This window comes from Staurois parvus, unplaced genomic scaffold, assembly GCF_062004578.1.
Source record: "Staurois parvus isolate SC_StPar_1 unplaced genomic scaffold, SC_StPar_1.0 ptg000435l, whole genome shotgun sequence".
NCBI lineage: Eukaryota > Metazoa > Chordata > Amphibia > Anura > Ranidae > Staurois > Staurois parvus.
The window spans coordinates 251,346-277,686 of record NW_028318231.1 but is presented as its reverse complement, the minus strand read 5'-3'; the positions used below and the strand labels follow the sequence as shown (position 1 = coordinate 277,686).

The window sequence follows — 26,341 nt, the reverse complement described above, 5'->3', positions numbered from 1 at the left end:
GAACTGAAGCCATTTTACAAAAGCTTGTGGGTGGGCAGGCGGGCTATACAAAATACATCTATCTGCCTTCTCGCAGTTTTCTGCTGCATGTAGACTGAGCTGTGTATGTGCAGCTTAGCTTACATCATCCCTGTGTGCAGCGATGAGTGACTGCTGTGCATGTGTAGGAGTTATGTCATCCTGTACGGGCCTATGGATATACCTGAAGACTGACACTAGAAGACTGGTGCTGGCAGGGACCTTGCAGACTTTGGACTGTTGGAGAGGAGGTAAGTACGGTGACTTTAGTTTTGCTTTAAAACATAACTTGTCCCTTAACAGTTCAGCTGGTTATAACATTTAGCTTGATTGAGTGTTGACAGGGGAATGCTTCCCGCTGAGCCATTGTGCTCACCTGGTGGAGAGGTGAGGGAAACCATCCCCGCCTGGATAACACAGTGATTATTGCTAGTGGCTATAACAGCCACCAAAAATCACATGTAAAATCTGATAGATCGATCAATTTGGGTACATTCAGCCTGCCCATACATGGTTGAAATCTCGTCCGGTTCCTGCTGAATGCTCTAAGGCCGACTTAAATCTCCTCCAACCCTTATACTTAACCTGACTCTATACTCTCTTATCCTTTAAAGCAAAGGAAGCTGCCATCTTTGTCTGTCATCTGTAGTTGCCCTGATGCTGCACATGTGATCAGTTACTACACCAGCCATTTGATAGTTGGACTGCTCAGTTGAGAGGTAACATAAGCACACTGGCAACTGTGAAATTTATTTATGGCATGCCTTGGATGAAACTGTTTTGGGAATTCTGTTTTAACACTTTATCCCTAATGTTAGACTGCAACCCCCACCCACAAAACACAAAACCCCTAAAGTATGCTTAATCCCGTCCCCCACACTTGAACTCTAAACTGAGCCATTAATTCTTATTCTCACCATAGAGTCCCTAAATTACTTCAACAACAAAAGAAAAAAACTGCTGACAGGTATTAAGCAGAGGTGACTAAAAGTGCCTATACATATCTGCAGCAACATTCATTGCCAATCCTTTGTCCAAATACCAGGTTGTTCTGCTTGAGCAAAACTTCAGCACTTTCTGGTGGTGTCTAAGCTTGCATGCCATGCCACTTTCCACCACTCATACATCCTCATTGGTCATTGAAACAACCCATCTTAGCAATGAACCAATAAGAAGTAATGGATGGCATCAAGTAACCAGAAACTGTATGAAGTTTGCCTGATCAGAGCTGCCTGGCAAAAGGACATTGCAATGTAAAATATCAGATATGCTGATGTTTAACTGAGACTGTCTTCTTTATTATCAGATTGTATTTAAAGAGCAATGATATCCACATCCAAATCAGGTCACAAATAGTTTTCCGTAGCTATATTTTATATAATGTGATACGTCATGTCTACTTTAAAGCACAACTATTAAGCTAAAACAATGAAGTAGCAACAATAATGTCCTAAGTGCAGTAACCAATTCAGCCACCATTTAGATTTCATCTTTCTGAAGTCAGATCAGTGACAGATAAACCCTGATTGCTATGGATAACTGCATTTATCTGCTTGCCTTATTGAATAAGCCTATGTGTTGTTGCCAAAATGTTTTATTTGCAGAACATACATTCAATTTTTTTTTGCAGAAATAACATTGCATCCAAAGTGTGGTTGTGCTGTTTCCTGTCTCTGCCATGAACTTAGTTTCCTAGTTTTTCTAGCTGTGATCCTACAACAGTCCTGTTTTAAGGATGTCATAGCTATACACACAAGCATGCATACTTACAAACATAAACTATAAAGATAACAGAAAGCAGGCTGAATATTTACCATTGGCTAAGATCGGGGCACTAGGAGTCTGATCGGAGCGTCTCTCCCCTGTTTACAAGAGAGTGATCTATCAGTAAAATCAAACCAGTCTGATTACAAATTACATCTTCATAGAAGGTAACGTCAATCTACTTTGTATTATTCTTGTATGTTTTTGTTCAAATGGACACTACTGTGATTGTTTGTTTGACAGGATTTGACAAAAGTATATAGGGAATAACCTCAATTTTTCAAGAGGGACAACCACATCAAAGGTCCAACTTCTTCCCCTCTCCCTTCTACCACCAATCAGCGGCTGCAGGAAGGAAATGGAAGGCTTCAGTTTCTCTATATGCCACCGCCACCAGCACTCCTATTCAGGTTACTTGTTTCCTGCTGTCCCTGGGCCACCCCTGTGTGCTCCCCTGGACCCCCCTCGTTCCCCTGCAACCCTGCTGCTGTGAGGGGTGTTTCAGGATGGAGAGCTGGAGAAGGAGCTGGTAAATATGTAATTTACTGGCCTCTTCCTTTGCTGAATGGACACAGTGAGTGATCGTTACTGATTGCTCCCGTGTCCATTCATAACTGAAGGATAGTAAACTGTGTTTACGATGCTTCAGTTTGTGAATGAATAAGAACAAGAATGAAAAAATACAGACACTGTCCACTGCCCTACTGACCACATCCACTGCTCTACAGACACCATCTACTGCCTACTGACTGACACCGTCCATTGCAGTACTGACACTGTCCACTGCTCTGCTGACTGACATCATCGACTACCCTACTGACTGACACCGCCCACTGTCCTACTGCCCTCCTGACACCCCCACTACCCTACTGACACCATCCACTGCCCTATTACCACTGTCCACTACCCTACTGAATTACATTGTCCAGTTTTAAGTTGAGCTCAGTATATATTTTTACAGTGACATTTGTTTTATTATATTTTTTTAAGTTTTCCTTATTATTTAGTTAGGCCTTAAAAAAAGGATTTAAGGTTGCCTACGCCTGCTCCAAAGTATTCAGAAGAAAAGCACGCTATTGATAAAAAAAGAGTTGAAGAAGTATGTCAACATGTGGATAGCTTCTCCAAAATCTTTTGAATTACCATCTCAATATTTAAATAAAGATCTGAAATAACTTTTTCGGCTCTTGGACTCACTATGGGAGTATATTGGCACATGGTCGAGGTGGCGGGTGGTAGTAGGGGGACCCCAGGTCTACTTTTGCATTAGGGCCCACAAGCTTCAAGCTATGCCTCTGGTTCTTGAGGAACCCTTACTAAAAGAAATTTATCGTGGGTCAATGGGAAAAATGTTCTTTATGTTGGTGGTCCTTAGGAAGAATGAAACCCTTGCAGTGGTGTTCAGAATGTCACCCTTAAAGACAACTAAAAAGATAATTGTTTTCATGCTGCTGTCTGTCCAAGTGACCTTGGTCCTGGAACTATGCAGGCACCATAAAATAGAAGATCAATTAGCCATGGCTCAAGGAACCCCTCACAACTTCTGAAGGAACCCTGGTGTTCCACAGCACTCTTGTTGGAAATGTCTGTGTTATAGAGATATCCACTCATTTACAGTTTCAACAGATGAGAAGTAAAATGAAAACCTCCAACAGAAACACAGACAAAAACTGCCTTATATAAGTTATATAAGTAAAGTAGGGGATGACTAGAACCCTTGCTGCCTTTTTTACTCTTTGTCCACGATGAAGATTTTTACATAAAAACAACAGTGGTTCTAATCCTTCCTCAATGCAGAACTAAAAAAAATAAGTTTTTGGGCTGGACATACAGTTTAGGTATTGCACTAGGATTGCTTATAATTTAATTAGGACTTTAAGAAAATAAATAGGTTTGCAACAACAGAGTCCAAACTCCTAAGAAAGTAGCAAAAAACATTTTGTGGTGGTAGTTTGCTTTCAAAGAATATAAAATTAGTTACTGTAAGCATAGCTATAGCGTTTGGTAAGTTTTATATCTATGGTAGCCTAAATGCTTTTGCCTTAGGGGATGCTTTTGCTCAAGAGAAAAATGGCCAATATTACCTGTAGGCAAGTTTCTACAGAATGAATACGCAAAGATCTCTATTGTTACATAGTAAAAAAGGTTACAAATTAATGGTGTCTATCGGATTCAACCTCTCAGGTGGTCTGCAGTTTTGGTCCAGAAGGTGGTAAAGCTAAAAGTTTTGTTTAGCTCTTCTCATAAAAGAAAAAAAATCTTTCTTGACCACCCCCTCAAGGAATTTATTCTCTGGTTCAAAATACTGCTCCATAAGCCTTTAGTAATTATAACATAGGATATTATTTGCTGTGATGTTAACCAGGCTTCTTAGGAAGACTATACAACAAGTAGTGTGCACAAGCTGTTTTAACACGTCAGAAATCTAAAATCTGCTTGATTGTAAAGATTTGCAGAATGTCATAATACATTATGAAAGGTTTTCCTGAAAAACAATTTAATTCCTTTTCTTTTAATGACAGCAGTAAGTAACCTCACCCTCATGTGCCTCTGTTGCCAATTAATTGTTAATGGCACCCTAAATGCATCTTCCAAACACTCTGTGTACTGAATTAAGAAAGAGCAGTGCTTGCACTACTTTTTCCATGCTCCAGTGCATTTTGCAGCCCATTCAAATGAATGGTCTTCAAAACCCTACCACTCAGGAATGTGCATGTTCCCATCTGAACCAGCCCTAAATCATGTGCGAAAACATTTACAGATAGACCCCTTTATATCTAATTATCACACACATTCACTATTCTCTCTTTATAAATATTCATATATACATATAAATGCATTAGTAACTCTGATGCATTGATAATAATCTACTCTAATAGTAATCTTAGTAATAGCAGCAATACTAGTTATACTGTATTTGTAACCTAGTGCATTTTTTATGTCAAATGTTTATGTACTTTAAGTCTTTAGCCCTGTTTTGCATTTGTTTGCATCAGTTGTAATAGAACAGTATTAGGAAAGAAAAGGCAAACATTATAAACCACTGTCCTTTTAACCTTTATTTAATGTGTGATGTATTTTTTATAAGGCAAAGACCAAAGTGCCACATTTATGCATGTCACAAGTACACGCAGCAACTGATAATTATCATTCATTGTGGTACTTCTTTGAGCTCAAGAAAGGAGAAACCGACAGATAATCACGGGTTGTTTTTTGCAAATCATTGTTTGTGCATTGCAAACACTACTATGGCTAGCAGCTTTAACTGAAGATCCAAAGTATCAAACGCTGTACATCACACTGTAGGCACGTTGCCTACGGCTTATTGCACTAGCAAGGTAGTCAGCTTGCCCAAGCTGGGAAATGGTTAACTTCCAGTACCTCAGTTCCCAGGCTTTTGGTCTTGGGCTAGTCTTCTACACTGTTTAATACATAAATAGGGGAAAGGTCCTGTTCCAGGGAGTACAGGAGCTTGAGATCAAGGGGATACGCCATGTCATGGCATCCAAGAGCCCAGGAATCCGCATGTAATCCACCTGAAAGGTTGGTGCTTGGATAGACATTACCAGCTGCTGGAGCTCGCCATCCATGGACTAACACATGTAATGGTATGCCTGGGCAGCCACCCCCATTAGTTAGTTTAGGGTTTGCATTGTGTGGCATCCATTACTTGCTCTGCAAAGAAGAATTACAGTAAAAGTTTTTTATACTGTTACAAAGCCCGGTCTGAAGTCATTCTAAAGAGGTTTATGATGGTTTCTGGTGTATGCAAGAACAGGGCCAGTAAAACACATGTGGGGTATGAAGTAAAGCTACCTGTCAAGGGTCAACTCAATAAGTCAAGTAGAGGGAGAAAGCAGTTGCTGTGGGTAATCGGTAACTAGTGGAAGCAGCCGGTTGTATAGCGTGGTACCTGGCATGGGTGACAGGTCCTCCGGTAGCAAATGGATCAGTGTTCTGGCTCTCTCTCTAGCAGTCGGTTCCCCAAAAGTATCTGGGACCAACCCCACATACCTAGCCACATGGTACAAGAGAGTACAGGTGTTAAGTGAGAGCAGGCATAAGGACCACACTAATGCTTGGTGGAACCCCATTATGTCACTGGGAGTGAGGTGGCAGAGGTACACTGGACTGGTGGAGAGAGCATGGGCTCAGAGGTGTCCCTCCTAAATGCAGCATACTACATGTACGGTGCTAGTGAAATGGAATGGAAGGTCTTACAGAGAAACTCTCGCATAATTACACACAGTGCATGGCCCATCTCTAAGCCAGGGTACCGCTATGATGTTCGACTTTCACATAAACATGGCCTCCGCCTGGTCCCGGGCATTGGTGAGCAAGTACATGCCAAAAGTCACCCCCACATGCAGGGAGAGGTGGTCTCACCCACAACTCACATGAGTGTTAACCTGTTTGGGTATCAACTAAGAAGGACAGGTAACATATACAAACAAAGTGAACTGTTAGTACCGACAGTAATAAATCTTTTCCTATAGAACTTCACATACAAAATAGATTATTCTGCCAACAACTGGCATTAGTGGAAAACATGCATTTGACATGTGTGATGTCAAATAAATTGTACCAATGACCTCTATACTAAATGGCCCAGTATGGTACATTTGTTTTTGGCTAGGGAAGCCTGGTATTGTTTGTTTGTTCTATTCACCTGTAAAACAGCCTCTTTCATAAAGCCTGTTAAATGAATCCAATGGTGTTTTTTCCATTTTGGATAGAGTGTTGAGGGGTTAAAACTTCTGTCAGGTGTTAGGGAGATGCACTCTCTTGATTTGTTCTACTGACAGCTACGAGGGGAACTCACTTTGGATCAATTTCCTCGCACTTCATGTTGTGTCTATAGTACACGAAGTGATGGGAAATGTCACCAATGGTACACAGACTGTCAAAGATTTTAGCCCTTCAAGTTCTATCCAAAGTGAAAAAAAAAAGTTTTGGCTTTAGATATACTTAAAGTGGTATTAAATCCAAAACAAAAAAAATGTTATACAGTATATTGTAGCTTACCAGTTCTTACATTTGTTGGCTGAATTCTTTTTCTTTTTTTTAAGTTTTTTTCCTTTAATTTCATAAATATGAAAATTAATTTAATAAAAAATGAATAGAAGCTGACCATTGTGAGTACTCCTGTCAGTGGTAAATAGTTTATTTCAACCCTCTTACTGACACTTTTCATAGACAGCTTGGATTGTTAAAGGAAATTGAAAAATAACAGACATACTGTCTGGATCACCAAGTGAAAACAACGGAAAAAAAGAAGAAACTTAATGCAGCCACCACATCAAAGAAATGGTGAGCTGCAATACTGCTTTAACTGTCCCTTTAATCTAACTGCTTGTCCAGGGCCACTTTTTCCATTTTTGTTTATGTTAAAATGCACATTTTGAGGCCTGAAGATTACTTAAACCCCCAAGCAGTATACATCTTTTGAAAGCAAAGACCCTGAAGAATACAGATGTAAAATTGTGATAGTTGCATTTTTTTATTTCACATAATAATTCAGCTACATGTTTATTAACCATTAGCCGCCCGGCCTATAGCCATTTGGCGGCTGCAAAAATGCTCTAGCTTTCCGGGTGCATGCCATTTGGCGTCCTCCCGCACATGCGCAGTTTGCGCGATTGCAGTGCTGATGACAGATCTGAGTACCGGCCCCCGTTGCCGCTACCATGTGACCTGCTGTGACCAATCAATGACAGTTGTATACAATGGATGGCTTCATTCATGCCATCCATTGTATACTAATGCCTAGCTGTGAATGGTCACAGCAGGTCACATGCACATGTCATGTGATTAGCTGTGGCCAAATCACAGCTAAGCACAAAAAAAAAAAAAAAACCTGAATGAATCGATTTCATTCAGGTAAATGCTTGCTTATAGCAAAGTAATTCTTTGCTATAAGCAAATTGTGTAAAAAAAAAAAAAAAAATACTGATCACTTCCCCAAAGTAGTACAATGTTACTATGGTAACATTGTACTACTTTGGTCATAGTAAAATCTTTAAAAAAATCTTTAAAAAAATAAAAAAAAGTAATAAAAAATTAAAAAAAAAATATATATATATATGCCAGTTATATGATGACGATGTACTGCACTGGTGACAGTATGTAAAAACAAAATAGTGAAAATAATTTTTTTCATTTTTTCATTTGCTGAAAAATGACAAAAAAAATACAACTTCAAAAAACTCGCCATTCCTCTTATGAATTACGTCGGACTGTCTACTCTGCAAAAAGGGGTCATTTGGGGATATCTGTACTGTTCTTACATTCTTGGACCTCAAGAAATTAGATTGGCTGTCAGTACTTCAGGATTGATCAATTTTCAGATCTATACCATAGTTTGTGAACTCTATAACTTTCCTGCAAACTAAATAATACATCCTAATTTGGGTTATTTTCACCAAAGACATGTAGCAGAATACATCTTGGCCTAAATTTATGAAGAACAATTATTTATTTGTAAACTTTTATAACAGAAACAAGGAAAAACGTGTTTTTTTTTCAACATTTTTGGTCTTTTTTTGTTAATTTAGCAAAAAATAAAAACCCCAGCGGTGATTAAATACCACCAAAAGAAAGCTCTAGTTGTGTGAAGAAAATGATATAATTTTAGTTTTGGGTACAATGTTGTATGACCACGCATTTGTCATTCAAAGTGTGAGAGCGCTGAAATGTGAAAAATGGCCTGGGCAGGAAGGTGTAAAATTGCCCGGTATTGAAATGGTTAAACTGTAATCAATTGGGTGAATCACTTCAACATGAATGCCTATCACCCACTCTACAAATTTAACACACTCCCAGCTGCTATAGACAATGTAATTTGCCTGTTAACGGCACATACAGTTTTTGATATTATTGTCTTTATAGTTTCAGGAAAATTAAACAATTACTGGAATAAAAATTATATTTGTAGTATATACATCAATATCTTAACCTATAAAAGTATATTTTATGTAAAAATTAACACACCACCAGCCTTACTATCTTTTTCATACTCTTGATGCTGTTTGTTTATATGATTCCATTTTCTTAACACCAGAGACAATGGAAAAAAGGTTTAAAGGAATCCTAATCTTTCATTTTTAATTTTTATTTTCTATTTCCTACTATTCCTTAAAATATTCCTTGCTCATTTAAAGTATAACTAAAGCCAAAACCTTTACTCTCCTTTTGGATAGAGTAGGCAAGGTTAGTTTCTTTTTTATTTCGCCATCTGTGTGCCATTGAGATTTCCCTTTACTTCTTGTCCCATACACACAACAGGAAGTGAGAGGGAATCTCTCCAAAGTTAGGGAAATCCTCTCCTAGAAAATGGTCTCTATAAACAGCATCCCCACTGGAAGCTTGTACCTTTATTACTGTTCTTGTGGCAACTCAAAATTTGGGATTTTTTCTCACTTTCAATACTTGGTGACAGAGGTAACCAGGATAAATAGAGAAGGTTATTCTCCCTAAAAAAAACCTGACCGATGTTTTAATCCCTCACCACTCTATCCAAACCTAAGGAAAAAAAACTCTGGGCACAAAAACTTTTATGAAACATATTTCTCAACAGCCACAAAGGATAAATATCCACTTTGTGTCCACCAGATCCAGATATTCCCTTGTAAATGTAGCAGTAACATCATCACTGTGCTACAGCACATTGCCTGCACATAAAGTTGATCTATGGGAGGGGCCCAGAATGCCTACCCATTAGAGTCTGCCTGCCAAAAACTACAGAAGGGGGTGAAAACAAAATCAGTCATTCTGCACAAAAAGAAAGAGCAGAAGAGACTGGTCTCTATTACAGGAAGCTCCTACACAGAAGCAAAGATTCACACTGGATTACTGCAGAGATCTAGAAGAAATAAACAAATGCACACCAAGATTAAAAATACACATGCCTCTTGTATTTAGACAATATTTGCTGATTTCAGAGTTCAACTTAAATTCTTTAAAAGGAGGGGAGTATAGGCACAGGAAAGGAGGACACTTAGACTACCATAACTAATTCTATTCAATGTCCCTTTTCTCTAAATTCCAAAAATTATTTAGAGCAATAATTGCTGAATAAATGTGCCCCACAGACTTAATCCCAGCATGTTTCCAACAACATCAAGTTTGATTACACCAGGCATCAAATTAAAAACACATATTAAAAAAAACAATTACCAAACAATTTTAATCTGGGTGTTTTGCTCAAAGTAGAACAACAGACTTTTTTTTCATTTTGGATTTGGAAGGGAGTATTATACGCCTTGTCAGATTTTTTTTTTTCACTATCACTGACCCATTGGGGAGATTTACATTCATTTCCAGTCCCATAGCCAAAACAGGAAGTGAGGAACTCCCTGCAAATTAAGGGAATCCCTAGGGGCACCTCAGGTCACCAGAACTAGTGTCCCCATTGGAAGATTTCCACTCTATTACTTTTCAGGGAACAACCTAAAATTTGTGATTTTCCTTTATTTCCACTTTCAGTGATAATGGTAAACAGGTCAAATAGTTAATAAATATATATATAATCTTGCGCGCTTCTATGGATAACAATAACCCTCCTCCTAATATTTACTCAGTGTAAATGTGAAATTATATACTGTATACATAATCAATTAATGATCCAAAAGTAGCTAATTTTGCACATTACCCTTTTCCCATATAAGGCAAAACTAATGAACACAGTGACCAGCGCAGCGCTACAACATGAAGTGAAATCGCAACATATATTGAAAATTATATGTGGAAAAGTCCAATCATCTTCATTAGAGTAGATCCTTCTGCAACCACCAAGTGCTTCAAAACATGAAAGTGCAGTATTCCACCACCAGATGTCTTCTCACCTCCAGCAGTGTGACCTCACATAATATTATGTTTGATCTAACTGCGCTTTTGGCCCCAAACCAGACACTAAAGATCACCTTGATGAATTCCAACTATGGTGCACACCTTGTCCAGGATACAACTCCCACCATCACATCACCTCATTCAAAGGAGGTTTACTTTTTAATCAGTTTATTTGAATGTTTGAATGGATTTTCAGATTACATCATTTTCTAGATGGTCTCTCACAAAAGCGCAGTTAGACCAAACATAATATTATGTGAGGTCACACTGCTGGAGGTGAGAAGACATCTGGTGGTAGAATACTGCACTTTCATGATTTGAAGCACTTGGTGGTTGCAGAAGGATGTAAGTACTCTAATAAAGATGATTGGACTTTTTTATATATAACTTTTAATATATGTTGAGATTTCACTTAATATTGTAGCGCTGCACTGGTCACTGTGTTAATTAGTTTTGCCTTATATAGGACAAATAGACACTGATAGATACTGACTCTCCCTAACGGGGACACAGACAGCAATAAAAACTGACAGGTGTTCTAATCCCTCTCCACTCTATCCAAAACGAAAAAAAAAAACCATTTAGTTATACTTTAATCTTGCCAAATAGACAGTAATGCCACACTTGCCTAGGCGCCACATGCAGAAGTTGAAAGTTGAGTGTAAGATTAGTATGTAATTAAAAGTTATGTTTGAGTTCATTAAAGCATTGTATCTGTTGGTTTTGCCAAGGTGTATTTGTATCTTGACATTTGAAACCGGTATATATATATATGCCAGTTATATGATGACGCTGTACTGCACTGGTGACAGTATGTAAAAACAAAATAGTGAAAATAATTTTTTTCATTTTTTCATTTGCTGAAAAATGACAAAAAAAATACAACTTCAAAAAACTCGCCATTCCTCTTATGAATTACGTCGGACTGTCTACTCTGCAAAAAGGGGTCATTTGGGGATATCTGTACTGTTCTTACATTCTTGGACCTCAAGAAATTAGATTGGCTGTCAGTACTTCAGGATTGATCAATTTTCAGATCTATACCATAGTTTGTGAACTCTATAACTTTCCTGCAAACTAAATAATACATCCTAATTTGGGTTATTTTCACCAAAGACATGTAGCAGAATACATCTTGGCCTAAATTTATGAAGAACAATTATTTATTTGTAAACTTTTATAACAGAAACAAGGAAAAACGTGTTTTTTTTTCAACATTTTTGGTCTTTTTTTGTTAATTTAGCAAAAAATAAAAACCCCAGCGGTGATTAAATACCACCAAAAGAAAGCTCTAGTTGTGTGAAGAAAATGATATAATTTTAGTTTTGGGTACAATGTTGTATGACCACGCATTTGTCATTCAAAGTGTGAGAGCGCTGAAATGTGAAAAATGGCCTGGGCAGGAAGGTGTAAAATTGCCCGGTATTGAAATGGTTAAACTGTAATCAATTGGGTGAATCACTTCAACATGAATGCCTATCACCCACTCTACAAATTTAACACACTCCCAGCTGCTATAGACAATGTAATTTGCCTGTTAACGGCACATACAGTTTTTGATATTATTGTCTTTATAGTTTCAGGAAAATTAAACAATTACTGGAATAAAAATTATATTTGTAGTATATACATCAATATCTTAACCTATAAAAGTATATTTTATGTAAAAATTAACACACCACCAGCCTTACTATCTTTTTCATACTCTTGATGCTGTTTGTTTATATGATTCCATTTTCTTAACACCAGAGACAATGGAAAAAAGGTTTAAAGGAATCCTAATCTTTCATTTTTAATTTTTATTTTCTATTTCCTACTATTCCTTAAAATATTCCTTGCTCATTTAAAGTATAACTAAAGCCAAAACCTTTACTCTCCTTTTGGATAGAGTAGGCAAGGTTAGTTTCTTTTTTATTTCGCCATCTGTGTGCCATTGAGATTTCCCTTTACTTCTTGTCCCATACACACAACAGGAAGTGAGAGGGAATCTCTCCAAAGTTAGGGAAATCCTCTCCTAGAAAATGGTCTCTATAAACAGCATCCCCACTGGAAGCTTGTACCTTTATTACTGTTCTTGTGGCAACTCAAAATTTGGGATTTTTTCTCACTTTCAATACTTGGTGACAGAGGTAACCAGGATAAATAGAGAAGGTTATTCTCCCTAAAAAAAACCTGACCGATGTTTTAATCCCTCACCACTCTATCCAAACCTAAGGAAAAAAAACTCTGGGCACAAAAACTTTTATGAAACATATTTCTCAACAGCCACAAAGGATAAATATCCACTTTGTGTCCACCAGATCCAGATATTCCCTTGTAAATGTAGCAGTAACATCATCACTGTGCTACAGCACATTGCCTGCACATAAAGTTGATCTATGGGAGGGGCCCAGAATGCCTACCCATTAGAGTCTGCCTGCCAAAAACTACAGAAGGGGGTGAAAACAAAATCAGTCATTCTGCACAAAAAGAAAGAGCAGAAGAGACTGGTCTCTATTACAGGAAGCTCCTACACAGAAGCAAAGATTCACACTGGATTACTGCAGAGATCTAGAAGAAATAAACAAATGCACACCAAGATTAAAAATACACATGCCTCTTGTATTTAGACAATATTTGCTGATTTCAGAGTTCAACTTAAATTCTTTAAAAGGAGGGGAGTATAGGCACAGGAAAGGAGGACACTTAGACTACCATAACTAATTCTATTCAATGTCCCTTTTCTCTAAATTCCAAAAATTATTTAGAGCAATAATTGCTGAATAAATGTGCCCCACAGACTTAATCCCAGCATGTTTCCAACAACATCAAGTTTGATTACACCAGGCATCAAATTAAAAACACATATTAAAAAAAACAATTACCAAACAATTTTAATCTGGGTGTTTTGCTCAAAGTAGAACAACAGACTTTTTTTTCATTTTGGATTTGGAAGGGAGTATTATACGCCTTGTCAGATTTTTTTTTTTCACTATCACTGACCCATTGGGGAGATTTACATTCATTTCCAGTCCCATAGCCAAAACAGGAAGTGAGGAACTCCCTGCAAATTAAGGGAATCCCTAGGGGCACCTCAGGTCACCAGAACTAGTGTCCCCATTGGAAGATTTCCACTCTATTACTTTTCAGGGAACAACCTAAAATTTGTGATTTTCCTTTATTTCCACTTTCAGTGATAATGGTAAACAGGTCAAATAGTTAATAAATATATATATAATCTTGCGCGCTTCTATGGATAACAATAACCCTCCTCCTAATATTTACTCAGTGTAAATGTGAAATTATATACTGTATACATAATCAATTAATGATCCAAAAGTAGCTAATTTTGCACATTACCCTTTTCCCATATAAGGCAAAACTAATGAACACAGTGACCAGCGCAGCGCTACAACATGAAGTGAAATCGCAACATATATTGAAAATTATATGTGGAAAAGTCCAATCATCTTCATTAGAGTAGATCCTTCTGCAACCACCAAGTGCTTCAAAACATGAAAGTGCAGTATTCCACCACCAGATGTCTTCTCACCTCCAGCAGTGTGACCTCACATAATATTATGTTTGATCTAACTGCGCTTTTGGCCCCAAACCAGACACTAAAGATCACCTTGATGAATTCCAACTATGGTGCACACCTTGTCCAGGATACAACTCCCACCATCACATCACCTCATTCAAAGGAGGTTTACTTTTTAATCAGTTTATTTGAATGTTTGAATGGATTTTCAGATTACATCATTTTCTAGATGGTCTCTCACAAAAGCGCAGTTAGACCAAACATAATATTATGTGAGGTCACACTGCTGGAGGTGAGAAGACATCTGGTGGTAGAATACTGCACTTTCATGATTTGAAGCACTTGGTGGTTGCAGAAGGATGTAAGTACTCTAATAAAGATGATTGGACTTTTTTATATATAACTTTTAATATATGTTGAGATTTCACTTAATATTGTAGCGCTGCACTGGTCACTGTGTTAATTAGTTTTGCCTTATATAGGACAAATAGACACTGATAGATACTGACTCTCCCTAACGGGGACACAGACAGCAATAAAAACTGACAGGTGTTCTAATCCCTCTCCACTCTATCCAAAACGAAAAAAAAAAACCATTTAGTTATACTTTAATCTTGCCAAATAGACAGTAATGCCACACTTGCCTAGGCGCCACATGCAGAAGTTGAAAGTTGAGTGTAAGATTAGTATGTAATTAAAAGTTATGTTTGAGTTCATTAAAGCATTGTATCTGTTGGTTTTGCCAAGGTGTATTTGTATCTTGACATTTGAAACCGGTACAGCTCCTGTGCAGTTTTGTCAAAGTAATGTATTTTTTTTTCAAACAAAAATTAAATCACCTGCTTTTTAAAAACATATTTAGACGTTTTGATAAATCTGGTTTAATGCATACACTATAAACAGTGATCAAGGCTTAGGGCAGTAGATTTAGATAGAGCAGCACCAAGACTCAAAATGTATAAATTGTAATAGCTTTTTCCTTATTTTGTTTCCCTCTCCTGTACACCTCTGGACATATTAAACAATCTTTACCCAGGATACACCAGGGAATAGATATAAGTGGGAATTTTATGGTGGATACCCTTTCAAAGAAATAAAAAGCTAAATATACATGTGTCACAAAATTGACCTTTATTAACAATTGGCCATTGGCCCGAAGCAATGGCTACTTACAAAGAGGCTACAAACGTCTTATGTCAAACAAATTTCTTTAACCTGAATGATGACAGCAAAAGTCCAAAATAATCTGCTGTAGATGAATGAAATACTAAAGCATTTTGGTTTCTTCATGGGAGGGTGAAACGTATTTGAACTTTCTACTCATCTACAGCAGATTATCGCGGACATTTTCCATAATCATTCATGTTAAAGAAATAGTGAATATTGATCCTCCATCACTCCCCAGCTGATTGTAGTTTGCCTTTGCATATAAGGATATATATGGCTGTGATGTGTTATATGGGAGTTATGTTCTAATGTTCACACATGCAATTGGTTTTTGCATTATGTTATATTTGGTTTTAAGTACAATTTGGCTTTTGTAGCCTCTTTTTAATTAGCCAGGGCTTTGGGCCCAAGGATAAATTGTGAATAAAGATCAATATTTTAACGTGTATATTTCTCTCCTTATTCCTTTGGGAGATTATCCACCTTAAAAGTCCCACTTATATCTATTCCCTGGTGTATCCTAAGTAAAGATCATTTAATGTTAATTGGGGATGTGGTAGCAATTATCTGATCTTATCCCTGACATTGCTCAGTAGTTCTCTGGACATTTGCAGCTAAATTCAGCAAAAAAACTGCTAGGAGAAAGGAATAATGGGGATGCTGTCTAGTAAAGAGTCTGAAGGCTCTTTACAAGAAGCCACTTCTCCTTTCTCTTATTTGATGGTCTGTACAGATGAAAAGTTCCTATGTATATAATGCAGAATACATGCTGCGTACAGTAAAGGCATAGTTTTTATTAAAATAATCACATGACACAAGGGACAAGCTGGTTATTATCCAGGTGTGCTTGGGGATGCATGATGTTTAAAAATATGACCCTGTACAGACAAAAAGACTGGAAGCTGCAAACAAAAGATCTAAACATATTTTAAAGAATAAGATGTAATCTAAAAAAATCTAGAAAAAGAGACAAAACAAGCACATCAATAAATATTGACATTGCAAATTAACAATTTGTGTGTTTACCTTCTGCTTTACTTACCTATGCAGGTTTTGCCATCAGAGTGCAAAACAAATTTGACATGGCAGCCACATCGGGGTCCATGGTCTGTGTCGTCACAAGTGTGCTGACAGCCACCATTACCATAGTTACAGGTCACTATAACACATTAAAGACAAACAAGTAATCACATTTGTGTGCAGAGCATACAGTAAATACTCATTACAAAACATGTTATACATATTAAACACTTTTTAGAGTCTTTTTTTATGGGACATAAACTTAGCGTGATATTTATACTCTGACCCGTAAAATAATATATACTGTATTGCAATAAATGTTAATAATCTAACTGTTTCTGATAATATTCTGTAGAAGAAGATAACAACTTAGTTGGGAAAATATTGCTTTATTAGGTATAATTTACAGTAAGACTATGATCTTTGATCATTTCTATTTTACTTTTATACACTGATTCTTTACATCATGTTTATATTGTTTGTATAACATCTTTATTTTATTAATGATACTATGCTTTTATGAATCATACTATGCCAGGACACGTTGGACTTTCTAATAAGAATTAAGCATGTAGGCAGTGCATAACTTTCTAAAGAAACTCCAGCACTAGTTTCATGCTTTTTGGCAGGTTGTTAGAATTGATTAGTTAATAGACGTTTGTGATGAAAAACTTGGGTAGGCATAAATGGTTACCTCCTAAAAAAGATGCCGTTTGCCTGTCTGTCTCTGGCTTCATACTTTTCAATGCACTGATCCAGTACAAGTATGCAGACAATGAATTCAGGGTGAAGTCAGAACTCATAATCTGTTAAATATTTTTGGTTCAGTAAATCAGAAAGCACTGAAAGAATTCCCATAACAGCCAGGTAACTAGCATTCTCAGAAAGCATAGTCAGCAATTGCAACATCTATATTTATCTTTATATTTTTTACAGACTTCCTCTAAGGCACTTTCATTTCTGCCAGAAGGCATGAGAGGCATATATCTGCCATTTATATTATTTTTTTGTTCAGTGGCTGCAAATTAATCCTTCACATTTCTCCAACTATTATAGTATTATTATAGCTCCACTATACACAGCTGCTGGTGCATCTGAATTTTCCTATGAAATGTTTTATCTGAAGGTAAATGTTACTTTTTAGTAAATGAGGTAAATGGAGAAACAAGCACACATACATTTGCAGTCTTTTTGGTTTCCTGTCAATTCAAAGCCTGGTCGACATTCACAGGACACACCCTTTGGAGTTTCTCGACAAATATGTGCACATCCATGGTTTCTGTTCATGCAGAGGAAGCCTTCTGAAAAAAGAGAGAAAACGGGGAAATTACAAAAGTGTGGATGGACAAATGGCAAATTTGACTTCATTACAACTACTTATAACTTTCCAGAAAATGTATGTACAGTAAAAGTAGTAGTAGAGCCTGGTTTGTGTTAGCCATAGATCAATGTAGAAAGTTTGAGTGACACATTTTGGTTAAATAAAGTTATTAAAGATACAGACTTTTGGGACCACTTAGGTTCCTTCTTAAGGTTTGATATCCTGTATTGGCAAACTTAAGTTATTAAAGAAGCAAGCTTTCAGAATCTATTTCACCCCTTCAGCAAGCTTTATGAAGCATGAGAAAGGGACCTAGTGGATCTGGAAAGCTTGCACCTTTAATCAATTAAGCTTATTAAGGTAACCATGAATATGCAATTAACACTTTGCTCTGTACCTTGGTATTCTCAAGATGCCCACAGGCAGTGATCTAGCATCTGTAAGTTGTCAGCCCAGGCTCATTGCATACAACAGGGAAGAGTAGGAAAGAAAACCTTCTATAGTCACTTTTATTTTGCTCTGATGTCAAAGGTATCTGTAGCATTTTCTCCCCTCCCTTCTGCCTAGACCCAAATAGTATTGGTTACTAGGCATTCAGACTGTGTCTGCCAGTCAATTTCCCTTCTATTGCCTTCTGAACTTACCTTCTGGTCGCTGAATACATGTATGTTGGTTGTCACTTAAAAAGAATCCTTCACGGCAGCGACACTCATAACTCCCCATCATATTGACGCATATCTGCTGGCAGCCCCCATTGCCTTCCATACACTCATCTAAATCTGTAAGAAGAGACAATATAGTACAGTAGTTAATAACATGGATCATAACCCTGTGAAGGAAGTAATGACCATTAATTTGTACTACTTAAATCCTCATAGAAAAATTAACATGTGTCCTGTGCAAAATGGAGCAGTTAAACTGGCAATTATGTTCCATGCGACCTTTAAAAAGAATGATTTGATATAATATGTAAGTATCTCTTAGTTATTAAGTGGTAAAAGAAGATTATTTATTTATTTATTACAGGTACTTATATGGCGCTGTCAATTTACGCAGCGCTTTACATATATATTGTACATTCACATCAGTCCCTAACCCTCAAGGGGCATATAATCTGAGGTCCCTAACTCTCATTCATACATACACATACTAGGGCCAATTTAGACAGGAAGCCAATTAACTTACCAGCATGTCTTTGGAGTGTGGGAGGAAAGCGGAGTACCCGGAGGAAACCCACGCAGGCACAGGGAGAACATGCAAACTCCAGGCAGGTGGTGCCGTGGTTGGTATTTGAACCTGCAACCCTAGTACTGCCAGGCGGAAGTGCTAACCACTTAGCCACTGTGCTGCCCACAGATGATACTGCCCCCGCGTTTTTCCAAACTATTACCAGAAAATGATGTTATAACTATAGTTATGTCTACTTGTCTGTAACAATATGTTGCTAAAAGCATAATTACTGGTACACCTTTAACTTTAAAACTGTACTTATATAATTGAGACGTTGCTGTGTAAGTACATCACTATTATCTACTGAATTCTAAAGGTTATAATTTGATCTAAAATTGCATCTTGGATACTATTAATAAGAAATTTGCAGCATAAAAAGATATACAGTTATAATATTAATGTATTAGCGTACATTAGAAAAGTATACTAATTAATGCTAAGGAGCAGAACACTTCCACAATACGTAGAGAAATTGATGCCGATTGTGACAATACAGATAACACATTAAAGCTTATCTTAAATTAAAACTACAGGCAAAACTTTTTTCTTCATTTTGGATAGAGTAAGGGAGGGTTATTTCCCCTATTTTCTTTTTCATCTTAGCCATCCGTCATTGCGGAGATTTACCTTCACTTCCTGTCCCATAGCCAAGCCAAAACAGGAAGAGAAAGGAAATCCCTGCAAATTAAGGGAATTCACTGGGGACCCCCAGGTCACCAGAACTAGTGTCCCCATTAAAATATTTCTCCTCTATTACTGTTCTGGGGACAATTTGTGGATTTACTTTTACTTTTGATGATAATGGTAAATATGAAAGAAGAAGAATCTCCCTAATGGGGGCACAGACAGCAATAAAAACCTGACAGGAGTTCTAATACCTTTCCACTCTATTCACTTGCACGCTCCCAGCCCGGGTTGGCGCTAAACAGCCTTTGTAAGGGAGCTAGCTGCCTTATGTGATTGTTGGATGATCTTTGGCTCTTCAGTGCATTTGTTCCTTTGAAAGCTTGCATCTGTGTATTCCTGTTATGGACTTTGCTTGCCCCTGGACCTGTCTTCTGCCCACCTCCTGGTTTGACCCCAGCTTCTTTAAAGAACTTGCTCTTGCTGCTCTTCTGCGTAGGACTCTGGCTATAATCCTGACTATGCTTACTTACCTCCACATCCAGTACCTGATGTTGGTGTTGAACTGGCTACTCTTCTGACTCCTGCTCTGCCTGAGACCTGCTACCTATCATTGGCGCCATCTGTCTGCAGCCACTACCTCCATGCCACAACCGAATATCTGACTGTCTCATCCACCAGCACTTCAGTTGGAACATCCCTGCAAGAAGTTCCAGCAGGCAACCCGTGCTTCTTTGACCCTAGCACCTTCTGTTATCTCCTATCAGTGTGCCTGAAGCTTAGCCACAACGGAAGCTCTCTCACTATTGGCCTCTAACACCAGTTATATGCTGGACAGCTTGTGAAGGATATCTACCATGTATATCAAATTACACATAGCAGCCTCACCTATTGTTACCCTATCCCCTCTAACTTTGTATGTCCTTATCCTCTGATAAATTAGACTTAACACTATGGAATAAATTATTTTTGTTTATATGACATGTCTGTCCACAATAATTTTATACAAACATATGCCAAATGCATTTTAATTGCTAAATAAAAAGTAACAAATGCAAATTCTTGATAAGTAAACAGATCAAACACACACCTCTAGTGAGATCAAAGCATCATATCAAACAACTAAGCTGGCAATTACAGTATCCTGAGGGTGTTTGGAGAGAGGAAACCTGGAACAGAATCAATAGGCATGGCACTGACAACAGGGATGTGACTTATGATCACACTGTTGAACTGAAATCTTAGGCGGTAGCTTTAATGCGAGTAAAATCACGCCATCCCTTAATTAAGAATGGCATAATAGACTGGGGAAAACAAGTAGACTAAATTTACAAAGAAGCAGTGTATGTACAAATATTAATGATGCAAATAAAATCTACATAAACAGTAAATTACATTAGAGGAATATACAGATCTTTAGGTTCCCTTCAAGCGCCATACCAAAACCCAGCTGTCCAACTTGTATATATATAAACCCAACTATGATTAATTGAATTCCATAATACTAATGATTCTTGGAACATTGAAATATCCATAGTACCAAAGGGCATGGCATGTGCCTCTGGAATCTGGATCTCTGCTGGTGCCAGAGCTGACTGCCCCTTTTTTCCCCTTAGTATTGCACCTTCTAGTTACAGCAGGAGTGAGAACGTATATTTACTTATGCTGGTCCCAGTAGGGTTTACAGTAGTTATTGAAGCTGGAAAGTGCAAAATCAGGTTACAGGTTTTATTGCTAAAGCTTAATTGAACAAGCTAAGCTTAAACGCTGTTTGGTTTCTATGCAGAATTGAGCCTGCTTTTGCATTCTCCAGCAGAGTAGTAATAAATAAACCCCAGTCTGTTAGAGACAAAGAAGTTGATTTACTAACGGAAAATAGGCTATTCACTTTTCAAGGGAATTTTTACTTTGCACTTTATTTTCCTTGCATGTAATTGGGCATCCTTTGCAAAGTGCATTTCACCACATTCACTAAGCCAAGGGAATATTCCCTTGACAAGTGAAAACTCTCTTGCAAAGTGAACAGCACATTTGCCTTTAGTAAATCAACCCCAAAGAGTAACCAATCTAACTAGAGCTCTTTCCAGCTGGAACTAATAATATATGTGATTTAATGTATGACTTGGAATCTCATTATATACATGGTTGATGTTTGCTACTGTTATAGACAATATTTTTCTGGTCCACACAACTGAAATTTGAGACCCCTGGAACAGTGTGCTCCCCAAGTTCAACCATCAAGCCAATTACTGGCCTGGTGGTTTTTGAAGAAGATAATTGTTATAGATTCTGTACGGGTGAATCACATTTGTGTCTTGATGGAGATAGGGAAATAAGTAATTACCTGAGCTAACCTTTACTACCATGGTGGATCTTCTTCTAGCATTCTTCTACTAGGTGCTCCTTGCAAATGTAGAGACCTTGTCATGAGTAGTAGTGTTCTGCTGGGCTGTAGTCAACCTCAGCCTTATAGGATAGTTCTGCTTTCTACAAATCTTCCCCTACTTTCAGGCTCACATCTGTCTGCAGCTGGGGAGTGTCCTAGCAATAGTGTAGGAAGATCCAATAGTCCGAGTTATGGAGGTTTTCTGTCTGTGGAACATGCTGGGGAAGACTATAAAAATGTTGTGGAACCTTGTGGAACCTTTCTTGCCCCTCAGGCTCTGCCTGGGGAGAATGTGTGCTGTTGTTCTTGGTCTCCTTGGCTTGATGCTTTGTAAACACACCAGTGACTGAGAAAGGTAGGCTCAAGGCAGGGGCCTGAAGCTTGCACTGCCTTGTCAGTTGAGTTGCCCAGAAGGAGTGAAGCTGGATCCTGGATAGGATCATCAGGAATGAGCTTCTGCTGCAAGATGATTGTCTGGTGGCTCGTTTGGTGAGTAAAGTGCTATTACTGCTTTACAGTCAATAGAATACAGATTGCCAGTCTGGCTTAAAGGATAAGTTCATCTTTTCTAACATGTTACATCCATATTCAGGGTGTACCGTGTAACATGTTATGAACAAACTGGTTTTGCAGATTTTGATTGTGAAGTCAATGCACCTTCATATCTTGCTTGTTGATTAGACTGCCAGATGCGCCATGGAAAGAGATTACCTGAATGGCCAAGATTCATTGTGGAAGCAAGACCTGCACAAAAGGCTATCATGGTAGAGATGCCAAGCTCTCATATATTTGGAAATCAGTACCAAATTCCCAAGTTTAGAGTTTCATCAGTGGATGCCAACAAAAAAATTGTTGACTGAGCTAGAGCTGGATCTAAATCTGAATGTGTAACTGAACCTAGAAGCTCATGTGGAGACATTATTCAAAAGGAAGTAGGTAACATCTTTAACAGTCCAACTGAAATGGAACCTGAGTTATAGGATAGAATAGGAATGACAAAAGAAAAATAACACAGTGGGGGTAATGCAAGCTACTCATCCACTTGCACTGTGACCTTTGAAATTCAAGAGCTGAATGTTCAACTGGAGATATGACTGATATATATATATAGGATTGCAAAATGTTACCCAGATAATGGGTATGCACTTCCCAATAGGGTACCTTACTACTACATTCAATGTCTGTGTAGAGGGAACACTTGAGTTGTTGAGCTTTGTTAAAACGCCCTACCTTTCACTCAGTTAGTGCTTTGATGGTATGGTGCTTTTTGCCTGTAGTGTCTCTCAAGTGAGGCTAGCCTGTTTTGTCAGATAGTTTGTTCTGCTCATTGTTTTGAGACTCAAGCACAAACCCTTTTTACAGTATACTCAAGCTAGAACCATGTAAAGTGTATTATGTAATGACATTCCAGGTATGGCGGAACATTATTCTTCAAAGTGTTAAACTGAACAATGTTATATGTTTTGGTGTTCCCAGCTTTTCCAGTGTGTGACTGGTAGATATTTTAAGACTACAGCCTTCCTATTTAGGGCAAAAGCTTTTGCCAAATATATCAGACTATGCTTGTATGTCTAACTCTTCATTAACATGGCCAACTATCAGAATGATTGCAATGGAGACATTTCAGAAGAGTATATTTTTATCACAAATTCTGGATAAGTTATGTCACAAATACAAATATTAACTATACTATATTACCAAATCCCCAAATCTATGTTTATTTCATGTGTTTCTCTGCACTTTATCTGCTTTTGATCAGTTAGCCATTGACTTGTCGTTGAAACTCACTGGCATGCAGCTTTCATTCATTATAAAAGCAAATGAAAATCCCATTAGTGAGAACAAGCCCTAATAGCCTCTGGGTCTGGTAAACATGGCACTGATTATCGGTTTATAGAACCTGATTATAATGTTATTAAACTGGTCTGGAACCATGGACATTCTGTGGTTCTTGTAATATGGCTGGTTTGGTAGCACAGTGCTGTGTATATTAAGACATGTTTTTAATGTGTTTTTAAAGATGCAAGATCTACTTATATTAGTAATTTGTCAATTATGTCAACTATTATATCTGCACATCAAAAGGTTTTCAATTTTTACAAATAGACTAGAATTCATATTGTATTTCTGCTTCCTAAATACACCTTCCAGGAGACTATGATGTAGCTCTTCAAATTTTAAGTTACAGGCTCCTGCATCAGTGAATATCTCTAACCAAGAAAATATCTTGCCAATCGTAGTGTTTAATCTGTTTTAAAGTCATTGATAAATATAGGTCGAAGTGACCGTGAGCTTCAACCCAAGACAAAGCATATTCCACAAAAAAGGTAGATCTGCAATACCTCTGTATATACTGGAAGTATATTCTACATTTTTTCCATTCTAGCATTGATGTACAGTATACTAAAGGTTTAAAGGACCATTGTCATGAAATAATTATATTTCAGCAACTGGTTGATACATAATGATAGCATTTAGCATATTAATTAGGTTTTTTCTATTTCATAATCTTTTTTTATTATTATTTTGGTTTATTTTCTCACAAAGCATACAGATCAAACTATTTTTTTAAAGTGGCAATGACAGGGTTTGGGACAAACTTTAAATGCAATGCAATGGGTGTTTCAGCCATTGCAACAACAGTTTTCATTATGGGATTAAAAGTTGAAAGATATAAGCATCCACCATAGTGTTATTGTTTGTCCCAATCCCTGTCTTTCACTTTGGGAAGATGGGTTGGTCTGAAAGCAAAAGTTGAGAAAATATATATAAAGAAGTAGAGTTAAATATATATTTATATCATGTATAAAAATATAAGGTATATTAATAATAATAATAATAATAATAATAAAGTAGTTACCATGTTTACAAAGTAATCCCGGAGTGGGCCAGATAAATTTAGTATCCCTTGACATAAATACATTTCTTATCATTTTCCCCCCAAAAAGTAAAAATGTTTTCAAACAATCGCTTATATTTTTACAACTGCAACACTTACTGAACATTTTCACTATGATTTTTAGTTTATTTGCTGCTCTGATGAACTAATAAAAGTCTCTGAATGTATCAGAATTGCCCGCTGGGGTACACGTAGCACAGGTTTAGTATCTGTGCCCTATCAGAATTCCATTCATTATTTAGGAAGAATAACCACATGTCCAAATGTGATTATTTAAAAAATGTAAATAGTTAAAAAAAATAATGTATCCGTTTAATGTATATATTGACAGCCATGATTTGTGTGTGTTATGGATACAAGCTACAAGAAATAAAATCAGGAAACGCAGCTTTCTTGTAAATGTAAAACTTGTATCAAAGTTTCCCTTATTTTTACTCTTGAATGTCTGCCAAGCAGGAATTTAGCTGGCACAGAAAAAAAGAACAGCAAATAAGGAAAGAAAATCTTAATTTTGCAAGCTGATGTCTTGTGAAAAAATACAGGGCTCTTAATGTTCCACAAACGCTTTACATTGGATAGCTGTAAACCAATACTTTCTTTTTTATGCAACTGTATATGTATAAGCTTTCATTGTTCGTGCATATAAACCTTAGGAACAACAAAAGCCTTTCTGGGACACCACTCTGCTGTGTCAATTGTGGACTCGTTACTAAATTATGTTCACTTTAAATGTGTAGATCAGAGGCCCTTAGTACAGCTAAACCGAAAACATATTTTTTCTTTTTGGATAGCATTTGGGAGGGTTAAAACCACTATCAGTTTCTGGGTTTTTTGTGATCTCAACCATTCCTCAACAGGAAGTTAGCGTATACCTTTCAAATGTGGGGGAAATCCTATCTTAAACCATAGTCACAGGAACAAGTGCTCCCATTGGAATATTTTCCATCTATTCCTGTTCTCGTTGCAACTCAAAATTTTGGATTTACTCTCACTTTAATTTCCATTGACATTGGTGATCAAGACAATGAGAGAATGAATCTCTCTAACAGGGGCGTAAACTGCAATAAAAATCTCACCACTTTGCAACCTAAATAAAAAGTTTTGCCTCTAGTTATACTTTATCTTTTTAACATTACAGACCCTCAATGCATTGCCAAATATATTTCCATACCCCCTTTGCCACACTGTCGAAAATATCACCAATATGACTTAAAAAGATGTCAAAAGCTTGATTTTTATTTAAATATGGATAGCTAGCTCATGAAAATTCAATCAGTAGTATTGTAATACGGTTTATTTATGTTAAATAGCAAATCACAAATACGGAAGCTAGCTAAATCTAGGGAGATTTTTGCTGCCATTTTTGTGCAAACAAAACACAGAATCAAGGTTCAGTTACTGACAGTTTACTTGCATGTCATCTTGCAAGACAATTTTTTCACTTTGATTTCAGAATAAATGGAACAATAATGCAAAGAATTTAAATTTTTCTGTTATCTATAGATTCATTCCCTTGCCTCCACCATTTGATTCCCACACTGGTTA

General features: G+C 37.2%; 1 protein-coding gene across 3 annotated transcripts in view; it reads right to left on the bottom strand.

Moving 5' to 3' along the window:
• The window catches only part of LOC149454199 (signal peptide, CUB and EGF-like domain-containing protein 3), a 171,534-nt gene that overhangs the window by 63,925 nt on the left and 81,268 nt on the right, over nucleotides 1–26,341 (bottom strand). For 2 of the 3 annotated variants that reach the window (XM_089687687.1, XM_089687689.1), the window contains 4 exons: nucleotides 18,302–18,436; nucleotides 17,515–17,637; nucleotides 16,359–16,475; nucleotides 1,833–1,880 (listed from right to left, as the gene is read on the bottom strand). In XM_089687687.1, coding sequence (XP_089543813.1) covers nucleotides 1,833–1,880; nucleotides 16,359–16,475; nucleotides 17,515–17,637; nucleotides 18,302–18,436 — 423 coding nt within the window. The remainder of the gene's footprint in view (nucleotides 1–1,832; nucleotides 1,881–16,358; nucleotides 16,476–17,514; nucleotides 17,638–18,301; nucleotides 18,437–26,341) is intronic. The other variant, XM_089687688.1, reaches the window with a different exon arrangement.